Here is a 20,350-nt window from a genome sequence, read left to right on the forward strand (position 1 = left end):
GACTCAGAAGTTCATTGACTTTTTTTTGAAGATTTGCAGGTTGTATCTTGTGGTAGGCTATTTAGAGGACGGAGAAAGATGGAATAAAAGAGGAAGAAGAAAATCAGGTTTGGTGTGTTTGCAGTTGCACAGTTGCTGCTGCTGCTGCTCTTGTATTAAGGTGCAGCAGAAAGTGGAGCAATGATCATTGAAGTATGTTGATCATCAAGTCGAAACAGTGCATCTGTGAGATAGAGGTTGAAGTGAATTTGTAAGAGAGGGATCATCTATGAGCCAAATTTCTCTCCTCTGGACAGCATCAATTTTTAGAATAGTTTTAGCTGCTCCGTCCCAAACTTGTCGGCTGTATTCTAAGACTGGATAGATGTGGAATGTGTATATAGTTAAGAGTTGGTTGGGTATAAGATAGCATTCTGAACAAAAGAGAATGCCTAGTTTTTTGGATGCTGAAGAAGCTATTGATGTGATGTGCCAGGAGAGACTGGAGGTGAATTTTAGTCCAAGCAGAGATTTAATTGTGTCTGGTGACTTATGTATTATTGAGAGTAACGGAATGCAACCTGAGATCTGTTTTGGTGGCATTGAGCATGATATAATTGTCTTTGCCACATTGAAGGATATGTAGATCACTATTTCAGGCACTAATTGTAGATGATCTTGATGCTTGGGATATCTGCTCACCATATGGTTTGTCAAATGAGTAAGATGAATGGCGAGTACTATCATCTGCAAAATTGTGGTAGGATTAGTGGTGATTGAGAGTTGTTCATTAATGTACATGAGAAAGAAGGTAGGTGATAGGATAAAGTCCTGAGGTACTCCATTTGTTGTGGAGCTCGAAGAGACAGCCATCAACCATGACATGCAGTAAATGACCAGAGGAAGCTAGCAAACCATTACAGATCATGGTAGGTGGACCAAAGAATGGTAGTTTGTTTAGCAGGCCTCAGTGCCAGACGTGATCAAAAACTGGAGATGTCAAGAGTGACATCACACATTTCTCTGAACCTTTCCATTGCCACAGGTCCAGTGGTTGGTGATATAAGCAGAGAGGTCATCTATAGATGTTGAAGGCAGAATCTATACTCATTGCTGCTGATTAATTAATAGGCCTCTATATAGTGGAGAAGTTGGCTGGTGTGACTTTCTCTATTATTTTCAAGAGGATCGAGAAATATATCACAAATCATCGGTTCATGTTCACACTTTTTTAGTTTTACATGAAATTGAGGCATTTTTTTAATTTTGCCCTAACTGTCCCACATGCATTTTTTTCTTTTAGCCAAATATTTTAACAAATCTGGACTTGTGTTAGTTGTTGACAAATAAATCCTTCATCTAAGCATGGCTCCACTAGTGTTACTTCCACATCACCAGATACACAAAAGCCATAGTTTACAACTTCTGTGGCAGAATCAGTATAAACAATGATCTCTAATATAAAACCTGTCTCATAGTCGCAGAAGAAATACTTTTATTCCAAAACAATGTCTCTTGGAAAGAACTGCCTAATACTCTAATCTGGCCACCCAATCCACTATGCTGTCATCGTTACACAGGATTCGAAATGGATAAACACTTCTGCAAATTTTATTTATTTTTTAAAATGATCAGTGACACTTTTCATCTTGTACAATCTCTGTCTTCCTTAGATTGTTATTAAAAAAAATTCAGTAGTTTCAGAAGTGATTGAAATCTATCTAGTTGCATAATTTTGCCAAAAATGGGCATTGACGATAATGGTTGGGTTGACTAGTAATCTCCCCACCCCCCTTTATTATTTTTCAATAATACATTATTATTAAAATAATGTATTATTTCTTTCAATTTTTTGGTATGAAACTTCCTTGTCATTTCATTGTTAGAGAACAGTGAAGCACCATCATCTGAATCACAGGAAATTGCATGGTTATCAGACCTGCTGTCATTGGTGGCTTTGTTGTCGATAACTGCATGATTATTGGCAATATTTTCAGCACTGTTTTCAAAATTTTTTAGTTCTGTCAAAACACATAACTGAATTAATAATCAGTGCCTGAGCCTTGAGTACTTTCCTATCTAAGTAGTCATGACGTGGCTTGAATTTAGTCAAAATACAGCTGATTTCCTCAGTAGTGGTGGTAGTAGTAAACACAAAGAAACATCAGTATCAATTTTAGCTGGTGGCCATCTTCATTCAGACTATTTATTACCTTATTACTTGCACAGCCACAGAAAATTGTTCACTGTGAACCTTCTTATGCCATATAAATATATGGAAAAAAAAATTGGGAAAGTTGCTAAGAGATAGGAGTGCCTCTGCAAAAAAAAACTTGAAGCCTAGTCTAAATTTACAGCTTTACTACAGTAGTTAAGATTTGTACACACATGTTGATACTGTTTTGGGGATAGAAGCATGGTGATTATTTGTGGTTATTACTGCTCAAACAGTTAATAAAATAATTTGAAATAGAGCCCCTAAAATATTTTGTGCAAGATTGTCCCTGGTTATAGATGAAGTCAGTCCTTGAAACATGCCCTGGATACCACTTATAACTAGGTGGAGAAAAACTTCTTATTTTCAATGTCACTGAAAATTCAAAGAGGAAAGGCTTTTTGGTGGAATTTGCATTTGCACCCACACAAATGCAGTTGTGTAAAATCTTTCGAGATATGAGAGATTTTACTGTATCAAAGCCTCCTCCAGGGTACTAAATGACATCCATGAGAGCACAGGATGTGATTGATATAAACCTTTTAGCATCTGTAGCAAATTTAGTGAATTGGCATAAATAATATACCATTAATGGTTACCTGCAGTATGCCTTGGAGCCATAACTTTGATCATTTATACTTCTATACATCAAGAAAAGTGATAATACAGTATAATATATTAATATTAGTACATGACTAACTACACATCATAGGAAAAATGCTGTTATTTAAGAGGGAAAATACGCTAAGTTTTGTTACAAGTTAATATTAGCCTATTGTGGACACATTCAACTGATCATATTAATGGATGATGCAACGTTTTCTGATAGTAAGATAGTAAGTCATTGCAGTGGTAAAATTAGCTATGATAAACCATCAGTGAGGAGACTGAGCCTCCATAGCTCATTTGGTTTAGATGACCCCTTTAGTTGGAAAGACCCAGATTTGAATCTCACCCACGATGTGAGCAACCTTTATTAGGTGTTTTCCCTCCAGAAACAGGTGTTTCTTCCCTTAAAACTGGCAAATTGGCCAGGAGAACAACAATATACAAAAAAAGTACATTGCAGACAATAGCTTAATATTGGTTTCATGAGATAGTGCTGTGCCTCCTCGTAAGGGACCTCTCAGCTGTTGCATCATCATGCACTAATTAATTAACGTGGAGACTTACTGGCCTTGTTACTTAGTGATTAGTGTATCAATTTTCTAACAGGTTGTGGGTTTGTATTACACTGTGACAGAGAAGTAAATGTGATTATATAATAGCTGGTTTTAATTGTCCAGTGTGAGACCACTACCATGCTTATTTGAAGAGCTAGGAGTTCACCCACTAATGTATGATAGGTTTAGAACCTTTTGTGAATGAGATTCATGTTAAGTGTGTAGCATCAGGCGTCTCACTCAGTTTTCTGTTGGCAAGAAACAGTACTGAAATCATTTTCATTGGCCAAGAAATATACTACAGCTTTGTATGTATTAGCAGACAAACTTGACTTTTTAAGAGTCAATAAAGGAATTTTTATGGCTAAAGTATCATTATTCTATATAATCATATTAAGGAATACTTTTTAGTGGTACTATCTGATAGCCTGTTTGTATATGAACATAGCTATGTGTGGTGGATACTAGAACTATAAATAAAACTGCTAACACCTTTTATTTCCCAAAAGGAGTAGGCAGGGCTGTTTAACTTTTGATGGACAGCTCACCAAATATTGAGATGTGCCCTTATCTGTATATGACAATATGCCATTTTTTTTAAAATTAAAAATGTCGACAACCTCTTAAAACTATACAGAATTTTTAATAGTATTAGCAACTACTCACAACATCTTTCAACTATATTTCATTACGTCAATTAAAATCCAAATTATGAAGTCTTGTTTTCCAAGTAGTATTTGTATTTTGGTAAACATGGAAAAACATCTATCCATTTTTTGCCATAATAATAGAGTAGTCTTTTTTTAGTTTAGCATTAATACATGGCTTTTCCTGTTGCTATCGCTTCTTTTTTCTTTTCTTTTTTTTTCAGAAATTGAAATTTTGGGTTAAATACATAATAGGATAACATTGAATAAATGTCAGATTAAAATATTAAAAAAAAATTGATCAAAATTCCTTCATAAATGTCTGCACAACATAAGTATAATGCAACAATATAAACATTACGTGTATAATGTAGTTGCTAATGATGTCATCCTTTGGCTGGAAAACATCTGAGTTTGAATCTTATCACAGTGTTTCACTCAAAAAAGTTCCAATTGGAATAATGGTTTATCATCTAAAGGTGAGTTAGCCACTCATATTGAAGTGGCAGGGTTTTACATTTCGGGAAACTTAGTGCGAAATTCTTTATCAGAACAAAATGGTGATGAAGTATATATCATACTCATTGCAGTTTGTTGTAACAGGATTGGTTTGGCTGTGACAGGCTGTTTAACCTAGCACATTAATGCAAGATGACACAACAGTATTAATTGAATTAACATGTTTATTTTGAGCTTAAAATATTAATAAAATTTAAAACAAATTTGCCACTTTTCATGTAATGAGCAAAGTATTTTAATGCCCCCCAACCAAAACTTCAGAGAATCATAATTCAAAGAATCATAATTGATACTTTCATATGCAAAAGCAGTAAAGATTAAGGCAACTGTGTTTTAAGCCTTCTTTAGCATTAATGTAAATTTGCCAGTAATGTCCATTATAAATAACTTAATTTTTCCCACCACTTTTTTGAAATAAATATCATGAGCTAAAACTTATTCTGCATTATGAAACTAATTATTTCATGTGAATCATGAAATAACCAAATTTGACTTATATAAAACATTGCTTTGCTACATATTAAGAATACTAATGACATTGCCTCCTACACCCTTGCACACAAATTTCTCTTTAGAGTGCAACCAAAACCAAAAACATTGTTATAAAGATTACTATATACATTTTATAAAATATATAAAATTAACATACTATAATTGTTGCGATTGTGGAACTTCACAGGTTCTCTTTATTGCCTCATACTGTGGACTTCATTGAGGAGTCAAATGAAGCATTTCCATGACCATTTTTTTATAGCCAGCATCCTGTAGCTTTTGACGCATTAAGCTTTATTTCACATCAAGTTTATATATCTTTATCAACAATAGTACCAATAATTTCATGCTATTCAGGATCCCTTATTGGGGGAGGGGGGGGTTGCTCACAAACAGTTTGTTACAGATTACCACTTTGATTATAATTGTAACTCCTGTTGCTATCATTGGTGGGCTTGTGTTCATGATATAACCTTCCATTCAGAAATTAATTGATACATCTGTACAGTATAAGCATGCCTTGTGAAAGTTACTTAGCAAAACTGTTGTTCTGAGAAGAGGGTAGGAGAAAGTATTTTTAAAAGACTAACTTATAGCATTTGTAATTTATTTTCAGCATCATAGAGGTGAAAGCTATGTCGTTTGCAAGCAGAGAAATCAGATATACTCTTCATTCGCAGGGTAAAGGAGCAGGTACATTCAGCATAGGACCAACCACAGGTTTAGTTCGATTAGCAAAGGACCTGGATTATGAAGATCTCAGACAGCCAAAATCTTATTCACTTATTGTTACAGCAACTGAAGATTCTGGGGGATTTTCTACATCAGTGGAGGTAACTGTCAATTTTTTTATTTATTTTTATATTATTATTATTATTATTATTATTATTTTATGTGGTAGCCAGTCTGTAACTAGTAGCCTTCTTGAATCACTATTATTTACTTAGCAAGAAACCTAAGCCTACTCATGGTACCAAATATGCTGTAGATTACCAACATGCTTAACTAATACAGAGAATAAAAGTTAGCTGATGGTATTTAGGAGATTGTGGTAGATCTGGAAAAATTTAAGGAGGAATGGATTGGAAGAAGGGAGAGGATGGTATCTGATTGGGAAAAGAAACCTATATAGATAGTAAGCAAAGATTAAAAAACTGACTTTCTTTTCCCAGTAGTTTTGCCATTATAGTGTGTTTTTATTCTGTGTCATAATACTAGTTATGTTGCTTTTGCATACTAAATTAAAAGTTTGTTCCTTTGAGTAGAATGATATCAATTTATGGAGCTGTGCTGTGGAAATTCTCTAATTTATGATATGGTCTTATTTATGATGAGACCTGTAAATCTGTTTGTATTAACAGTGCCCTGTAATTGGAAGAAGCTGAATTTAATTCCCATCCACTGTATGAGAGAAACCTTTATATGGACTTTTCAACTGTAGGTGAGTGAGCTACTCATATGAAGATTGCAGGATTTTTTTTTTTTTTTTCTCTTAGTACCTCAGATGTTTCTTCTCACAAACAAATATGTCCTGGAATACACATATCTGCAGACATAACATGTAATGTGTGGCACTATTAGTGAGGCCAGTGAGTTATAGGATGTTTATGTATCAAAAACTTAAATAAGGATTGCTAAAAGATGAAAGCAGAATATGATAATGAGCCATTTAAATGCTGAGGTGCAAATTGAATGCAAAGCTGCAATAATCGGTAAAGAACGTTGCATTATGGTGTTTGATGTAAGGCCAGTGTTTTTATAAACAGTAGACAAATAAGAAAATGATCAGTCAAAAAAAAAAAAGAGTGCATTCTGATTTAATAGCATATTTGTGCTGATTGTTGATTATCATGAACAATCAAAGTGAGAGTTATTTTGTGTACTGTAAACAATTTTGTTTGCCTAATTTTACCATTCAAAATGACTGATTGAAATTGAGATGACCAGACAAATTTTAATAAGTAAATACCAAATTACATAAATTCTAGCTAGCTAGAACAGAATCATTTTAATTATTTCTAATTGTTTTGTAAATAAAAAATGATTCACATAAGTGTGTGGACAGACTTTGTGTTCGTCGAAAATGTTGTTTATTTTTTTACGGTATATATTAGAACACAGAAACTAAGTAAATAATTAATTTATTAACTTATTGCTGATATTTCACTGGTGTTATAACCATCATCTTCAGAGCACAAAAACCAATAACACCAATGAAATATCAGCAATAAGTTAATAAATTAATTATTTACTTAGTTTCTGTGTTCTAATATATACCGTTAAAAATAAAAAAAAAAAATTAAAAAAAAATAAACAACATGATTCACATAAATGTTCATCGAACATTGTATCTTTATATAAGTTATTCATATAGGCTTTTTCAACCATGTATGTGTACACTGTGTTTGTAATTCAAGAAATGCAATCTGTAGAAAGAACCAGTAGATGAAATACCCTCAGACTAGGTGGGTACCTTAACAAGATCATGAAGAAGAGATTTTGACAAAAGAAATTAGTTGAGAAATGACCAATAGGAAAAATAAAGTGCTGAGTAGGAGAAAATTTACATTGATGTGAACTGGGTGGCATGTGATTGTGAAATGATTCGGAGCAATGACAAACGAAGTTATTTGATTATGTTTATTTTGCTCATTTTATAAAATAATGTGATACAAAAAAACATAGAGTTGATGTGCTGCAAGGAGATCCAAATCATCAATGGAAGTGATGTTTGATGTGTTGGCCTTTGTGCAGGACTAATAGTTGATACTACTGTACAGCATTGTCTATAGTGGAATGCATCTGTTGCATTGACAGGTTTTGCACATGTGTGATTTTTGTCTTTATTAATGTCTGGTAACACAGTGGCCATTTCATAGAATATGAGCAATTGATTACTCTCTCCTCTGTGAAATGTTGATGCAATATTTGTTGAAATTTATGTCCTATGTGGGGAGGTGCTCCATCTTGCATTAATACTTGTGCTCAGGCACTCCCTTTTTTTTTTTTTTGCTGCATTTTCGAGAGGACGAAACTGTTCAATATGTCCTGATAATGCACAGCCATGTCACTGCAGGCCACAGATCTGGTTTAGTGCATTTCTTCTAAGAAAAATAGATTGATAATGTGATCTTCAGTGAATGTAAGGGAACTTACTGAAATGTATAGGGATTCTCTGTAGATGAAAATACACAATACAACATGAAAATACACTTAATCAATCCATAGGATATTCCAGGGCCAATCCTCGTTCACATCCATGCTTGCCAGAAATAACAATGCAAATGTTTCCTGGATGTTGGCATCTCCTATTTGCATTTCTTGACTGTTGCTGAATTTATATGGATAGCATTGCAACATTTTAGGCTTTGACATATAATTGTAAAGTATGCAGCAATGGGGTGTGCAAGTGAAGTGGGCAAGCGTTTGAATTCTGCCAAATATTTGGCTAGACGAATGGAAGCTATTATGCATATAAATTGTGGTAAAAGTGGTCTTTATCTAGAGGAAAATAGATTTAGGTTCTATTAGGAAGACAGCATATGAGTCATTCCAGAAAAGGTAATGAGTTGCTGTTTTCTATTTAAGGAATCTTTTTAAGACTTTACACCAACTAAAATTCGATTTTTGCTTTTTTGAAATGGTTAACTGCAAAATGATAATTAATTTTTTGAACATTTAATTAAAGACATTTTAAAAGGAGGTTTTTTTATACATTGGTAAAGTAATTCTCGTAGACAGGCTTATACATTGGTTATGCATTATTAAAACACTTAAGGAATTGAACAACGTAGTTAAGGATATAAATTAAATTATACTTTAATAAATATTTTCCGATATTTCGGCAACGTCACATTGCCATCTTCTAAAGGAACTTGCAAAAAAAGCACGTGCATGTAGGCACTACAAACACAGTAACTGGGAATGAAGAGATGAAGCTATTGTTCTCCTAAAAGTCCTGATGGTGCCCTCTAGCGGGCTAAATAGGTGTTCTTGGCCGTTGGGCTGAAGGTCTGCTGATGTAAGCCTCCCAAATTTGGGGCAGTCGCATACAACCAAATTTGTTGAGGTTTGGAGAATTTCTTAGGGCTGAGGCTGATTCCATAAATAGACTTTCGAATTTGTATTTGCTATGGTGTATTACTGTACTTTCTTCCACCGTATTCTGTGGCGTGTATCCAGAGCATGGTCCGCAAGACCAGAATGGCTGTACTTGTGAAACCGGATGCAGTCCTTGTGTTCAGAAATTCTGATATTCGCTGTCCTGCCTGTTTGGCCAAAGTAAGACAGATTACAACTGCAAGGGACCTGGGAAATATCGGAAAATATTTATTAAAGTATAATTTAATTTATATCCTTAACTACATTGTTCAATTCCTTAAGTGTTTTAATAATTGGTAAAGTAACGTTTTAGAGGTCACTTTGCATCTAAATGATTCAGTTGCAATGTTTGTTAATTAACTGTTTGCATTATCACTGCATTTACTCTGACACTAAAGAAATTAACAGTAAAAGCTTTAATGAATTAAATTTTGTAATCAAAATGTTCTCTCTCATTTCATTACATATAAAGCAAAAGTTTTGCAGTCTTTTCAGAATGCATGTGCATATTGTTATTGATTTCCTTTTTAATTTGGATGTACAGTAGTATAACATTTATGCTGACGGGTTAAATATAATATTTCAAATAACTGACTTTGTTTTCACTGAAACACCAGAAATAACTAAACACATGGATAGGTTTACGCGTTCGTCACACATGTTGAATTGGATTTAAACGGTATTGATGCAAACACAGATTGATAAGAAAATAACTATTTATTAACTTAAAAGCTAATATTTCGCTGGTATTATATCCAGCATCTTCAGAGTACACAAACAAAGTTTGTTACAAATGCGAGACAACCAAAATTCGGTGTAACAGTGGGACTAGTATAAGTAATTGCAGCGTTCGACACAAGACTGAAGTCCTAATATGACGTCATCTAAGTTTTAAAAAAAAAAAAAAAAAAAAAACATTAGTCCAAAATTTTGAAAAAAATATAGTAGTTCAAATAGTAGTCCTTGGAAGTTTTGAAAAATAATAGTCGAAAGTTTCGAAAAAAATAAAATAAAAATAAATGAAATTAAAATAAATATTAATTTGATCTTAGGATGACTGTCTCCCAAATCTTTGGTAGATTTATACAGCTATACTGTTAAGGTTTGGAGTATGTTTTAAGGCTTCTGTTGATTCCAGGAACAACCTCTCTGACTTGTAGAAGCTTCTGTGCAGTACTTTTGTTTTTTTTCCAATTGATTCTGTGTGCTGGGGTACCCAAAGCATGGTCTGCCAGACCCGACTTGTCATAGCGAAAGTGCCGGATATATATATATTTTTCTTTCAAGGACTACTATATTTTTTTCAAAACTTTGGACTACTGTTTTTGTTTTTAACTTAGATGGCACCGTATTAGGACTTTAGTCTCGTGTTGCACGCTGCAATTACTTAAATTACTTATACTAGCCCCACTGTTACACCGAATTGTGGTTGTCTCGGATTTGTAACAAACTTTGTTTGTGTGCTCTGAAGATACTGGATATAATAACAGCGAAATATTAGCTTTTAAGTTAATAAATAGTTATTTTCTTATCTGTGTTCGCATCAATACCATTTAAATTCAATTCAACCAGAAAAAACTGCTTCATCAACTTGCACAACTCTGATTCTTGAAGTATTATATACATAACTTTAATAATTTTAATAAATTAAATGGTATTTAGTTTTGTGATATACAATAATTCAGTCTTGAATTAAAAAAAATAAATAAATTCTGTTTTGTTGGCATATCTGCTCTGTTTATACTAGTTATGAAATCAATAAATCCTTATGCTTGGTAAACTGCACAGTTTAATTTTATATCCAGAGAGAATAAAAGAAACTTCATTCTTGATCATCTTGAGGTTGGCAGAAATATTAGTTAGGCATTTATTTTTATTTTTTATGTTTAGTTAAACATTGCTGTTTCTGATGTTAATGACAACCCTCCAAGGTTTGAGGTACCTGATTATCAAGCACATGGTATTGCAGAAGATGTTCCCGTGGGAACTTCAATCCTTCAAGGTAGGACTAGTAATGTTAATTAATATTCAGTCAATTTATGTATAACTGTTTGCTATGATTAGAGATGCTGTATTTTATGATTTATGCTGCTTTTAAATTATTACATTTGACTAATAAATTACCGTTACTTTAAACCCATCTTTAAAAATGTAGTACAGGTATCCCTCGATTAACGCGGTTAATTAATCTCTCGATGTTATATCAAAATCATGTTAATCAAATCTAATAATCAATGATAAAAATTACAGTTCATCCATGATCGATTACTGTATTAATAATTCATTTTATATGGTACTATTTTAGGAAAGATAAAAGAAATGAATGCAAAGTAAATGTTTAATAAATACTTGTATCTACATTATTTATTGCAATTTTTTTTATCAAAAGAAGTTATCAAGAGTCGTTTGAACAGTTTTTATTTTTTCTTATTGGCATAAATTCTACAATAACAAGCAAAATGACTCTCCAGACCTTGGCAAACAAGCAATAAAACATAAAGAAAAAACACTGCAAATATAATACATGATGGTACAAATTAAGTGGATATTGAATCCAACATTATTTCATAGCCGAATATAGAAACTAAAAGAATTTCACGCTGAATATATAGAAACTAAAAGTTTTAGCAGATGCAAGCATAAGCAACCTTATGGGCAACTCGTAGTAAAGGTGGAGCAAGCTCCAGATCACTTTCCTTAGTATTTTCCATAATGTAAAGCACATCTCCTAGAGGACATGTATGATAAATAAGCCTTTGGCTTTCTATTTCAGTAATAATACATGTTTTAATTTATTTATTGAAAATAAATAAATGGTTTATTTATTTTCAGTTACAATCTAGAAATTATTGAACAAAGAATAAAAAAACAACAACTAAACCATACTATACTGACATCGGAGGTCTTGGTATCTCTCAGATAAAATTCACTGTCAAATATCACAAACCTTTACATAACATGTGTTAAACTGACAGCAAGTAAAACAGTGCGGAATATCACTCGTAACATATGAATGCACAGCTACTCATGACCTCCAAGATATACACTGAATTGTGTAAGATTTTGCATGTATCTGTCAGATCAGCTGCGAGCTCCTCAGGGTTAAAGGTGCGTTAATCAAAATTCTTGCCGCATATATCAAGGGATTGCTGCAATTAATTTTGCCGGATACCTGTACTCATACTCCCAAGGTACACAAAAGGTCTTGAGGGGGTTGTAACACTTTTTCTTTTAATTTTTGATTACTTTTCTATTTTCTTTTTTTTTTTTTTTTAATTTTTGTTGCAGATAAGTGCATGTCTATTCTATAATTAATTTTTTGATAAACAAAAATCTAATGGAAGTTTTAAATAAAATGTCTTTTAGCATATATCAGCTGACCTCTATTAGGACTTTGTGGTTTTAACTGTTTTCATTAAAAGTTTAAATTCAAAGAGTTTGAACCTCACATTTAGAACTCTAGTGAATTTCATTTACCTTATTCTTCTATCTAATATCTATCTAATTCTTATTATTGGAAATTTTTTATTTCCAATAATATTTATTATTATTGTTGTTATACGGGCAATTCCATGGAGTCCGAAGACTCATTGTTGGAGACCCAATCTATCATACCTCTCCTTGAATCCATTAACAGACAAAATACTCGCAACTGACTCGAGCAGTCCATTCTACTCATTCACTACTCTCCAAGCAAAAAATCTAGTCCTCACACCTATACTGACCACACCTTTATTCAACTTCCTGGGATGACCCCCCTTGTTCTGGTCCCTCTAGCCAAGTGCTGAAACATTTCCCCTGCATCTATCCTATAAAATCCTTTAAGCAACTTAAATGTTTCTATCATATCCCCTCTTTTCTCCGATCCATCAACTTCTGCAATCCACACACCTTCAATCTATCTTCATAGGGCACTCAGGCCATTCACCATTTTGGTCACTTGCCTCTGAATTCTCTCCTCCACTTCCTCATCCCCAAGAAATCCAGAGAACCAGATTTGAGCACGGTAATCCAGGTGAGGGCATATCATCGTCATAAAATTCCTTCCACGTACCCTCAAGGGGTGTACAGGATATGATAATACTATATGAAAAACATACATCACCACTAACTTACTATCAACAATTTTCCTTCAAATCAATCTGTTACCTGTCAAGACTCAAACAGACTAAGGTGGTTTCTGGTCTCTGGAATGTAGAGTATGAAGTTAGATTGACAAAATGCAATTTGCAGAAATTGGTGGATAGAAGGAGGAGGGGGGGGGGATATGATTGAAACATATAATCTGTTAAGTGGTTATTACCAGATTAATGTCGGGGAGGTTTTGCACAGAATGGGTGAGGATAGCAGGAGAACAAGAGATCATTCCTGGAAGCTGTATAAGGAGGGTGTGAGCAAGGGAGTGAGAAGCAGGTTTTTTGCACGGAGAGTGGTGAGTGATTGGAATGCTTTGCCCGAGAGTATGGTGTGTGCAGAGACAGTGAATATATTTAAGGCATATGATAAACTGTGTGTATAACAGTGGTCCTCCCACGATTAGTCTTTGACTCCATGGAGGTTTTTATAATAATAATAAACATTATCAGATTTTATATTTCTGTTTTTTAAGGTACTTTTTACTATATCAATCCACCTATATCTTGGTCTTCCAGTGGATCTTTTTGCTGCCAACCTGGCAGAACACTTGTTTTGCTAATCTTACTTCTACCATTCTGTTTATATGACCATACCACCAGGGATTAGCTCTTCTAACACATTCCTGGATGCTAACAATCTCAAGTTCTTTCTTAATATTCTCATTTTTAATATGATATTGCTACTGATGCCATCTGTTCATTCTCTTAATCTTTCTCAGGACTGTTATATCTGTGGTCTTTAGTCAAGTATTTTATTTCTAACCTGGCTCTCATATCCATAAGTTAAAATTTGTTTGGACGCTGTCTTGTATACAGCTAATTTAGTGTTTTGACTAATTTCTCTCTTATTCCATATAAATTTATTCAGTTGACTTTCTACCAATACTGGCTATGTTGATTCTGTTGTCTATTTCCATATTTAATTTACTGTCTTCACTAAAAATTGTGCCTCAGTAGTTGAAATGTTTTACTTATTCTATTGATTCTCCATTCACAAGTATTGAAAATGTTCCTTGTTCCTGCAACCTATATTATGGCCAAGCTGAAAGGATCTGCCTTGATGAACACAAGAAATATATCTGCTTCCACAACTATGGTCATTGAGATCTAGCTGACCTTGCATAGGATCAGATGGAAAAAAAAACTACTATGCTTCATCATACCAAATACAAACTTGAAAGAGTATTTTAGAATCAACAGCAGATTATATATATATATATATATATATATATATATATATATATATATATAAAAACCCAGCCTAATCTGAATATAGTTGATGAATTTCTTAAGATATGGGAAACTTTAATTCTTAGGCCTCTTACCCAATAGTAAATCTGGCCAACAGCATCCATAGAGGGTGCCTCTCATTGGTCTTTAGGCTCAAAATAGTCTAATTTTTTCCATTTATTGTTATGTGTGTTTTTTCTGTTATTACAATTTTAATATTGTATTCCTGAAGATACCTGTTTAACAGAGACAAAATAACAGAATGATTAAACCTCTTTAATTATTTCTCTGTGCTGTATTTACTACATTAAATTTGAGTGAGTGTAAACCAACACCTAAGCCTGAGTTTGGTGATTTAAATTATCCAAACATTGATTGGGTAGTCGAGAGAATTCATAAGAATTAAGGAGAATTTATTTGAGCTGTTGTGAGATAACTTTCTCAAGCAGCATGTGAAAGAAGGAATTCAGGGTTAGTGTCAGATTTGTTCTTAACCTCAGAAGTCTCAGTTAAGTGTTGAACTGCAAAGCTGGAAATTATGACGAAGTCATGAGAATGCTATTTTTGGTCCCAAGGTATCAATTATTGAGCGGGAAGAATGGCAGCAATGCATTTGAAGCTTTTCACAGATGTTTGAATGAGCTATCTGAATGTGTTCTTAGAATTCAATAAACAAATAGGATGGGAGTGAATTGGATGTGTAGTATTATGAAGTAAGTGATCCATATGATGATGATGTTGTGGAAGGACAGAATGTTGTGAGAATCAGTATAAGAAGAGTTTTGAAGCATATAAAGCACAGGCTATAAAAGTTACTAGTATTCTGCAGAAATCTGAGTCAGAGTATGAGAAGAAATTGTCTGTGAAGGCAACCCAAAATATTTTTATTTCTGTGCTGCAAGTTAAAGAAAATAAAGTGTAAAAATGCCTTTAGGAAAAGCAGATGGTGCCCTTATGCCAGAAGCAGATAAAATTGCTCAGATGATGAGTGATCATTTCACTAAAACCTGTCAACCAGGTGTATGTAACATGGTGCAGTGCTAGAGATGTGCACGAGAATGTGGTTTAAGAGCTGTTGAAAATTATTCTTTAATTGTAATTTTATATTGTGAAAATGAATTCAGCAATGGATGGGATATCAGCACATATGCTAAAGGAATGTTTATCCAAATTCATTTGGCCCTTGACATGTATAACTTGAGTATTAGCTCAGGTAAGATCCCATAGGAATGAAAAGAATGTATGATAGTTCTGTCATACAGGGAGGGTGCAAAAACTGAGGTTTTTTACAACTGACTTATCAGTATCTGCTTGCTTTAATATAGGTATATAAGTTGACATATTTAGAACATGGGAACTTAAATTTTTTAGCTGTAAAATTTTCTCCTATGTATTGTAGGCATCATAATGGAACACAACATAAAATTACAATTAAAGAATCATTTTCAAAATGCACCACTATAGCATTAATAGGATAACAGTCATAATTCCTAATTATTAAAAAAAAATATAAAAAAAATATAATAATCAAGAATTTTTGCATAAAAATGATGTAATAATATTTCTCATAAAGGGGATAGATACCAAAAGCCATCAGATTGATTTAATTTTGGTTGGTGTAGGAATGTCTTGCAACTCTCTGCAGCTATTCATTGTGAAGAAAAATAAATCTTTCATCCAGTAACATGAATCAGCACAGCCTTGTCTAGCAGAACATGCTATCTTGACTAAACATTTTCTGGAAGCAAACTAAGCTTTTACATAGAAATAGATTCCTTATAACTACTTTATATATATATAGAGAGAGAGTTGCAAGACCTTCTTACACCGACTGTAAGAACCATACGCTGTAATTTAATATGCTGTAACCATATTACAGCATTCAAGGTATACATTTTTGGTCGTTTTTATAGATAGAAATACACTTTTATTAATACAGGCCAGTATTTTACAAATAAACATTTATTAAAACCTACCAGTTTCGCCAGCAAACTGTCTGGCTTTTTCAAGGTATTACGGAGATATGAAAGTAAATGCAAATTAAAAGGAACATAAAAAACGTTGTAAACCAAACTAGTATCTATGGTTACACGTTTCGCGTGACAAAGATGGCTTATTGTTCTTATTCATTATCACGCATGCGTGTTTGTTGTAGACTTGTAATGTGATTACTGGCTAGCTGTAGTTCAGATTGACTGAGAGAGAGGATCAAGTTTTTCCACAAACTGTTGAGAATTATACCCTGATTTCTGTTGAGGTTTCCGCCGGTTATTAGTACTATTGTGGCTTCCTTAAAAACACGATGCCTGTAGTCGTCATAGAGATATGGCATGGAGCTGTTTTGCCAATCTATCGTGTGGTTAGAACGTGCAGAAATGATGTGCTAAACCGGAAGAAATGCTTCTGTTGTGGTTTACATCACCAACATGCTCTTTTTGTCTAATTTCTAAACTTTGTGAAGTTTGTCCAATGTAGGCAAGACCACAGGAGCAGGGAATGTAATATACTCCTGGATATTTGTAGAACGGAACTTTATCTTTTGGAGATCCTAAAACTTGTCTGATGTTGGTGGTTGGTTTGAAGACCACTCTGATGTTGTTGGCTCTTAGTATTCTTGCTATTTGATAAGAAATTGACTTGATGAAAGGGATCACTACAGTAGAAACGTGCTGACGGTGGGATTCTTCTTGTTTGGGGTTGTCATTGTATAGATATTTTTTGATGATGTTTTGAGGGTATCCATTTTGTGATAATGTGTTGGCTATTAGTGAGAGTTCATTCTGTGTATCCTCCTCTTCTGATATAAACTTTTTGGCTCTATGTTTCAACATGTGGATAATACTCAGTTTGTGTGACTTGTGATGGTTTGAAGTATAGCGAAGATATCTTCCAGTATCTGTGGGCTTTCTGTAAATGGATAATTTGACACTGTTAGGTTGTTTTTTTATCAAAATATCTAAAAAATGCAGTTGGTTGTTGTTTTCTACTTCCAGAGTGAATTTTATCTTGCTATGTATTGAGTTGATTTTATCCACAAACGATTTAAGGTTGTCTAAGCTGTCTTGCCATATGATGAATATATCATCCACATATTTCCACCATGTAGATGGTTTCGGAGAGATTGCAGAGAGAATTTCTTTTTCAAGTTTTTCCATGAAAAGGTCTGCACAAGATGGTGATAGTGGGCTTCCCATTGCTAGGCCTTCTAATTGTTGGTATATGGTGTTGTTAACTTTGAAGAAATTAGATTGAAGGCAGTGTCTAAACATCTGTGTGATGTCTAGAGGAAAGAGGTCTTGGATGATATTTATTACCTCGTCTACTGGAACATTGGTGAAAAGGGATACAACATCTAGGCTGGCTAGCATGTCAGTTGGTGCAATCGTAATGGCTTGGAGTTTATTTACAAAATGTTGACTATTCTTGATATAGGATTCTGATGATCGTATTTTATTATTTAATAAGTTTGCAAGATGTTTTGCCAAAAAGTAGGTTGGTGATGATCTTCCATCAACTATTGGACGGAGAGGTATATCCTGTTTATGTATTTTAGGTGTTCCATATAGTCTTGGGGTGATAGGATGTGAGGATTTTAGTGTTCTCTTCACTTCTTCTGGCCAATTGATCAGAAATTGTAACAATTGGCCAGAAGAAGTGAAGAGAACACTAAAATCCTCACATCCTATCACCCCAAGACTATATGGAACACCTAAAATACATAAACAGGATATACCTCTCCGTCCAATAGTTGATGGAAGATCATCACCAACCTACTTTTTGGCAAAACATCTTGCAAACTTATTAAATAATAAAATACGATCATCAGAATCCTATATCAAGAATAGTCAACATTTTGTAAATAAACTCCAAGCCATTACGATTGCACCAACTGACATGCTAGCCAGCCTAGATGTTGTATCCCTTTTCACCAATGTTCCAGTAGACGAGGTAATAAATATCATCCAAGACCTCTTTCCTCTAGACATCACACAGATGTTTAGACACTGCCTTCAATCTAATTTCTTCAAAGTTAACAACACCATATACCAACAATTAGAAGGCCTAGCAATGGGAAGCCCACTATCACCATCTTGTGCAGACCTTTTCATGGAAAAACTTGAAAAAGAAATTCTCTCTGCAATCTCTCCGAAACCATCTACATGGTGGAGATATGTGGATGATATATTCATCATATGGCAAGACAGCTTAGACAACCTTAAATCGTTTGTGGATAAAATCAACTCAATACATAGCAAGATAAAATTCACTCTGGAAGTAGAAAACAACAACCAACTGCACTTTTTAGATATTTTGATAAAAAAACAACCTAACAGTGTCAAATTATCCATTTACAGAAAGCCCACAGATACTGGAAGATATCTTCGCTATACTTCAAACCATCACAAGTCACACAAACTGAGTATTATCCACATGTTGAAACATAGAGCCAAAAAGTTTATATCAGAAGAGGAGGATACACAGAATGAACTCTCACTAATAGCCAACACATTATCACAAAATGGATACCCTCAAAACATCATCAAAAAATATCTATACAATGACAACCCCAAACAAGAGGAATCCCACCGTCAGCACGTTTCTGCTGTAGTGATCCCTTTCATCAAGTCAATTTCTTATCAAATAGCAAGAATACTAAGAGCCAACAACATCAGAGTGGTCTTCAAACCAACCACCAACATCAGACAAGTTTTAGGATCTCCAAAAGATAAAGTTCCGTTCTACAAATATCCAGGAGTATATTACATTTCCTGCTCCTGTGGTCTTGCCTACATTGGACAAAGTTCACGAAGTTTAGAAATTAGACAAAAAGAGCATGTTGGTGATGTAAACCACAACAGAAGCATTTCTTCCGGCTTAGCACATCATTTCTGCACGTCTAACCACACGTTAGATTGGCAAAACAGCTCCATGCCATATCTCGATGACGACTACAGGCATCGTGTTTTTAAGGAAGCCACAATAGTACTAATAACCGGCGGAAACCTCAACAGAAATCAGGGTATAATTCTCAACAGTTCGTGGAAAAACTTGATCCTCTCTCTCTCTCAGTCAATCTGAACTACAGCTAGCCAGTAATCACATTACAAGTCTACAACAAACACGCATGCGTGATAATGAATAAGAACAATAAGCCATCTTTGTCACGCGAAACGTGTAACCATAGATACTAGTTTGGTTTACAACGTTTTTTATGTTCCTTTTAATTTGCATTTACTTTCATATCTCCGTAATACCTTGAAAAAGCCAGACAGTTTGCTGGCGAAACTGGTAGGTTTTAATAAATGTTTATTTGTAAAATACTGGTCTGTATTAATAAAAGTGTATTTCTACATATTACAGCATATTAAATGCCTGATTATTATATATTATTGTAATTTTTTTTAATATAATCAGGAATTTTACTGACTGCCTGTTCTATTAATGCTACAGGTGTGCTTTTTGAAATTATTCTTTACTTGTAATTTTTTTTTTTTTTTTTTTTTTGTAATTTTATATTGTTTCATCATCAGTGTACTTGAGGTTGCCTACAGTACATAGGCTAAAATTTTAGAGCTAATAAATTTATTTCACAAAAGTTTAAATTTCCATATTCCATATTTAATTTTTCTAACCTATTATTCCCTGGAATGGTAATGATTTTAGAATAGTTGCTAAGAATGCACACACTGATATGGTATGTCAAACAAGCCGTACTCTGCAAAGAACAACATGGATTAACTAAAGAGAGGTCATGTTTTAGCAATTTTCTCATATTTTATAATGTTACAGGTGAGTTGGATAAAGGGGGAGTGCTATCGAACTTTGCTAAGGCATTTGGTAAATACCACATGAATGGCTGTTGCATAA

The 20,350-nt window shown here is 33.8% G+C and overlaps 1 protein-coding gene across 1 annotated transcript in view; it reads left to right on the plus strand.

Annotated features, from left to right (window-relative positions):
• LOC150103211 (neural-cadherin-like) overlaps positions 1–20,350 on the plus strand; it is a 540,895-nt gene that overhangs the window by 97,087 nt on the left and 423,458 nt on the right. Inside the window, exons 5-6 of the mRNA XM_090397648.1 lie at positions 5,632–5,848; positions 11,007–11,118. Coding sequence (XP_090253774.1) covers positions 5,632–5,848; positions 11,007–11,118 — 329 coding nt within the window. The remainder of the gene's footprint in view (positions 1–5,631; positions 5,849–11,006; positions 11,119–20,350) is intronic.

The sequence above is a fragment of the Typopeltis vanoorti genome, chromosome 9 (genome assembly GCF_054136105.1).
Source record: "Typopeltis vanoorti isolate ZY-2024b chromosome 9, IOZ_Tvanoo_1.0, whole genome shotgun sequence".
Classification (NCBI taxonomy): Eukaryota; Metazoa; Arthropoda; class Arachnida; order Uropygi; family Thelyphonidae; genus Typopeltis; species Typopeltis vanoorti.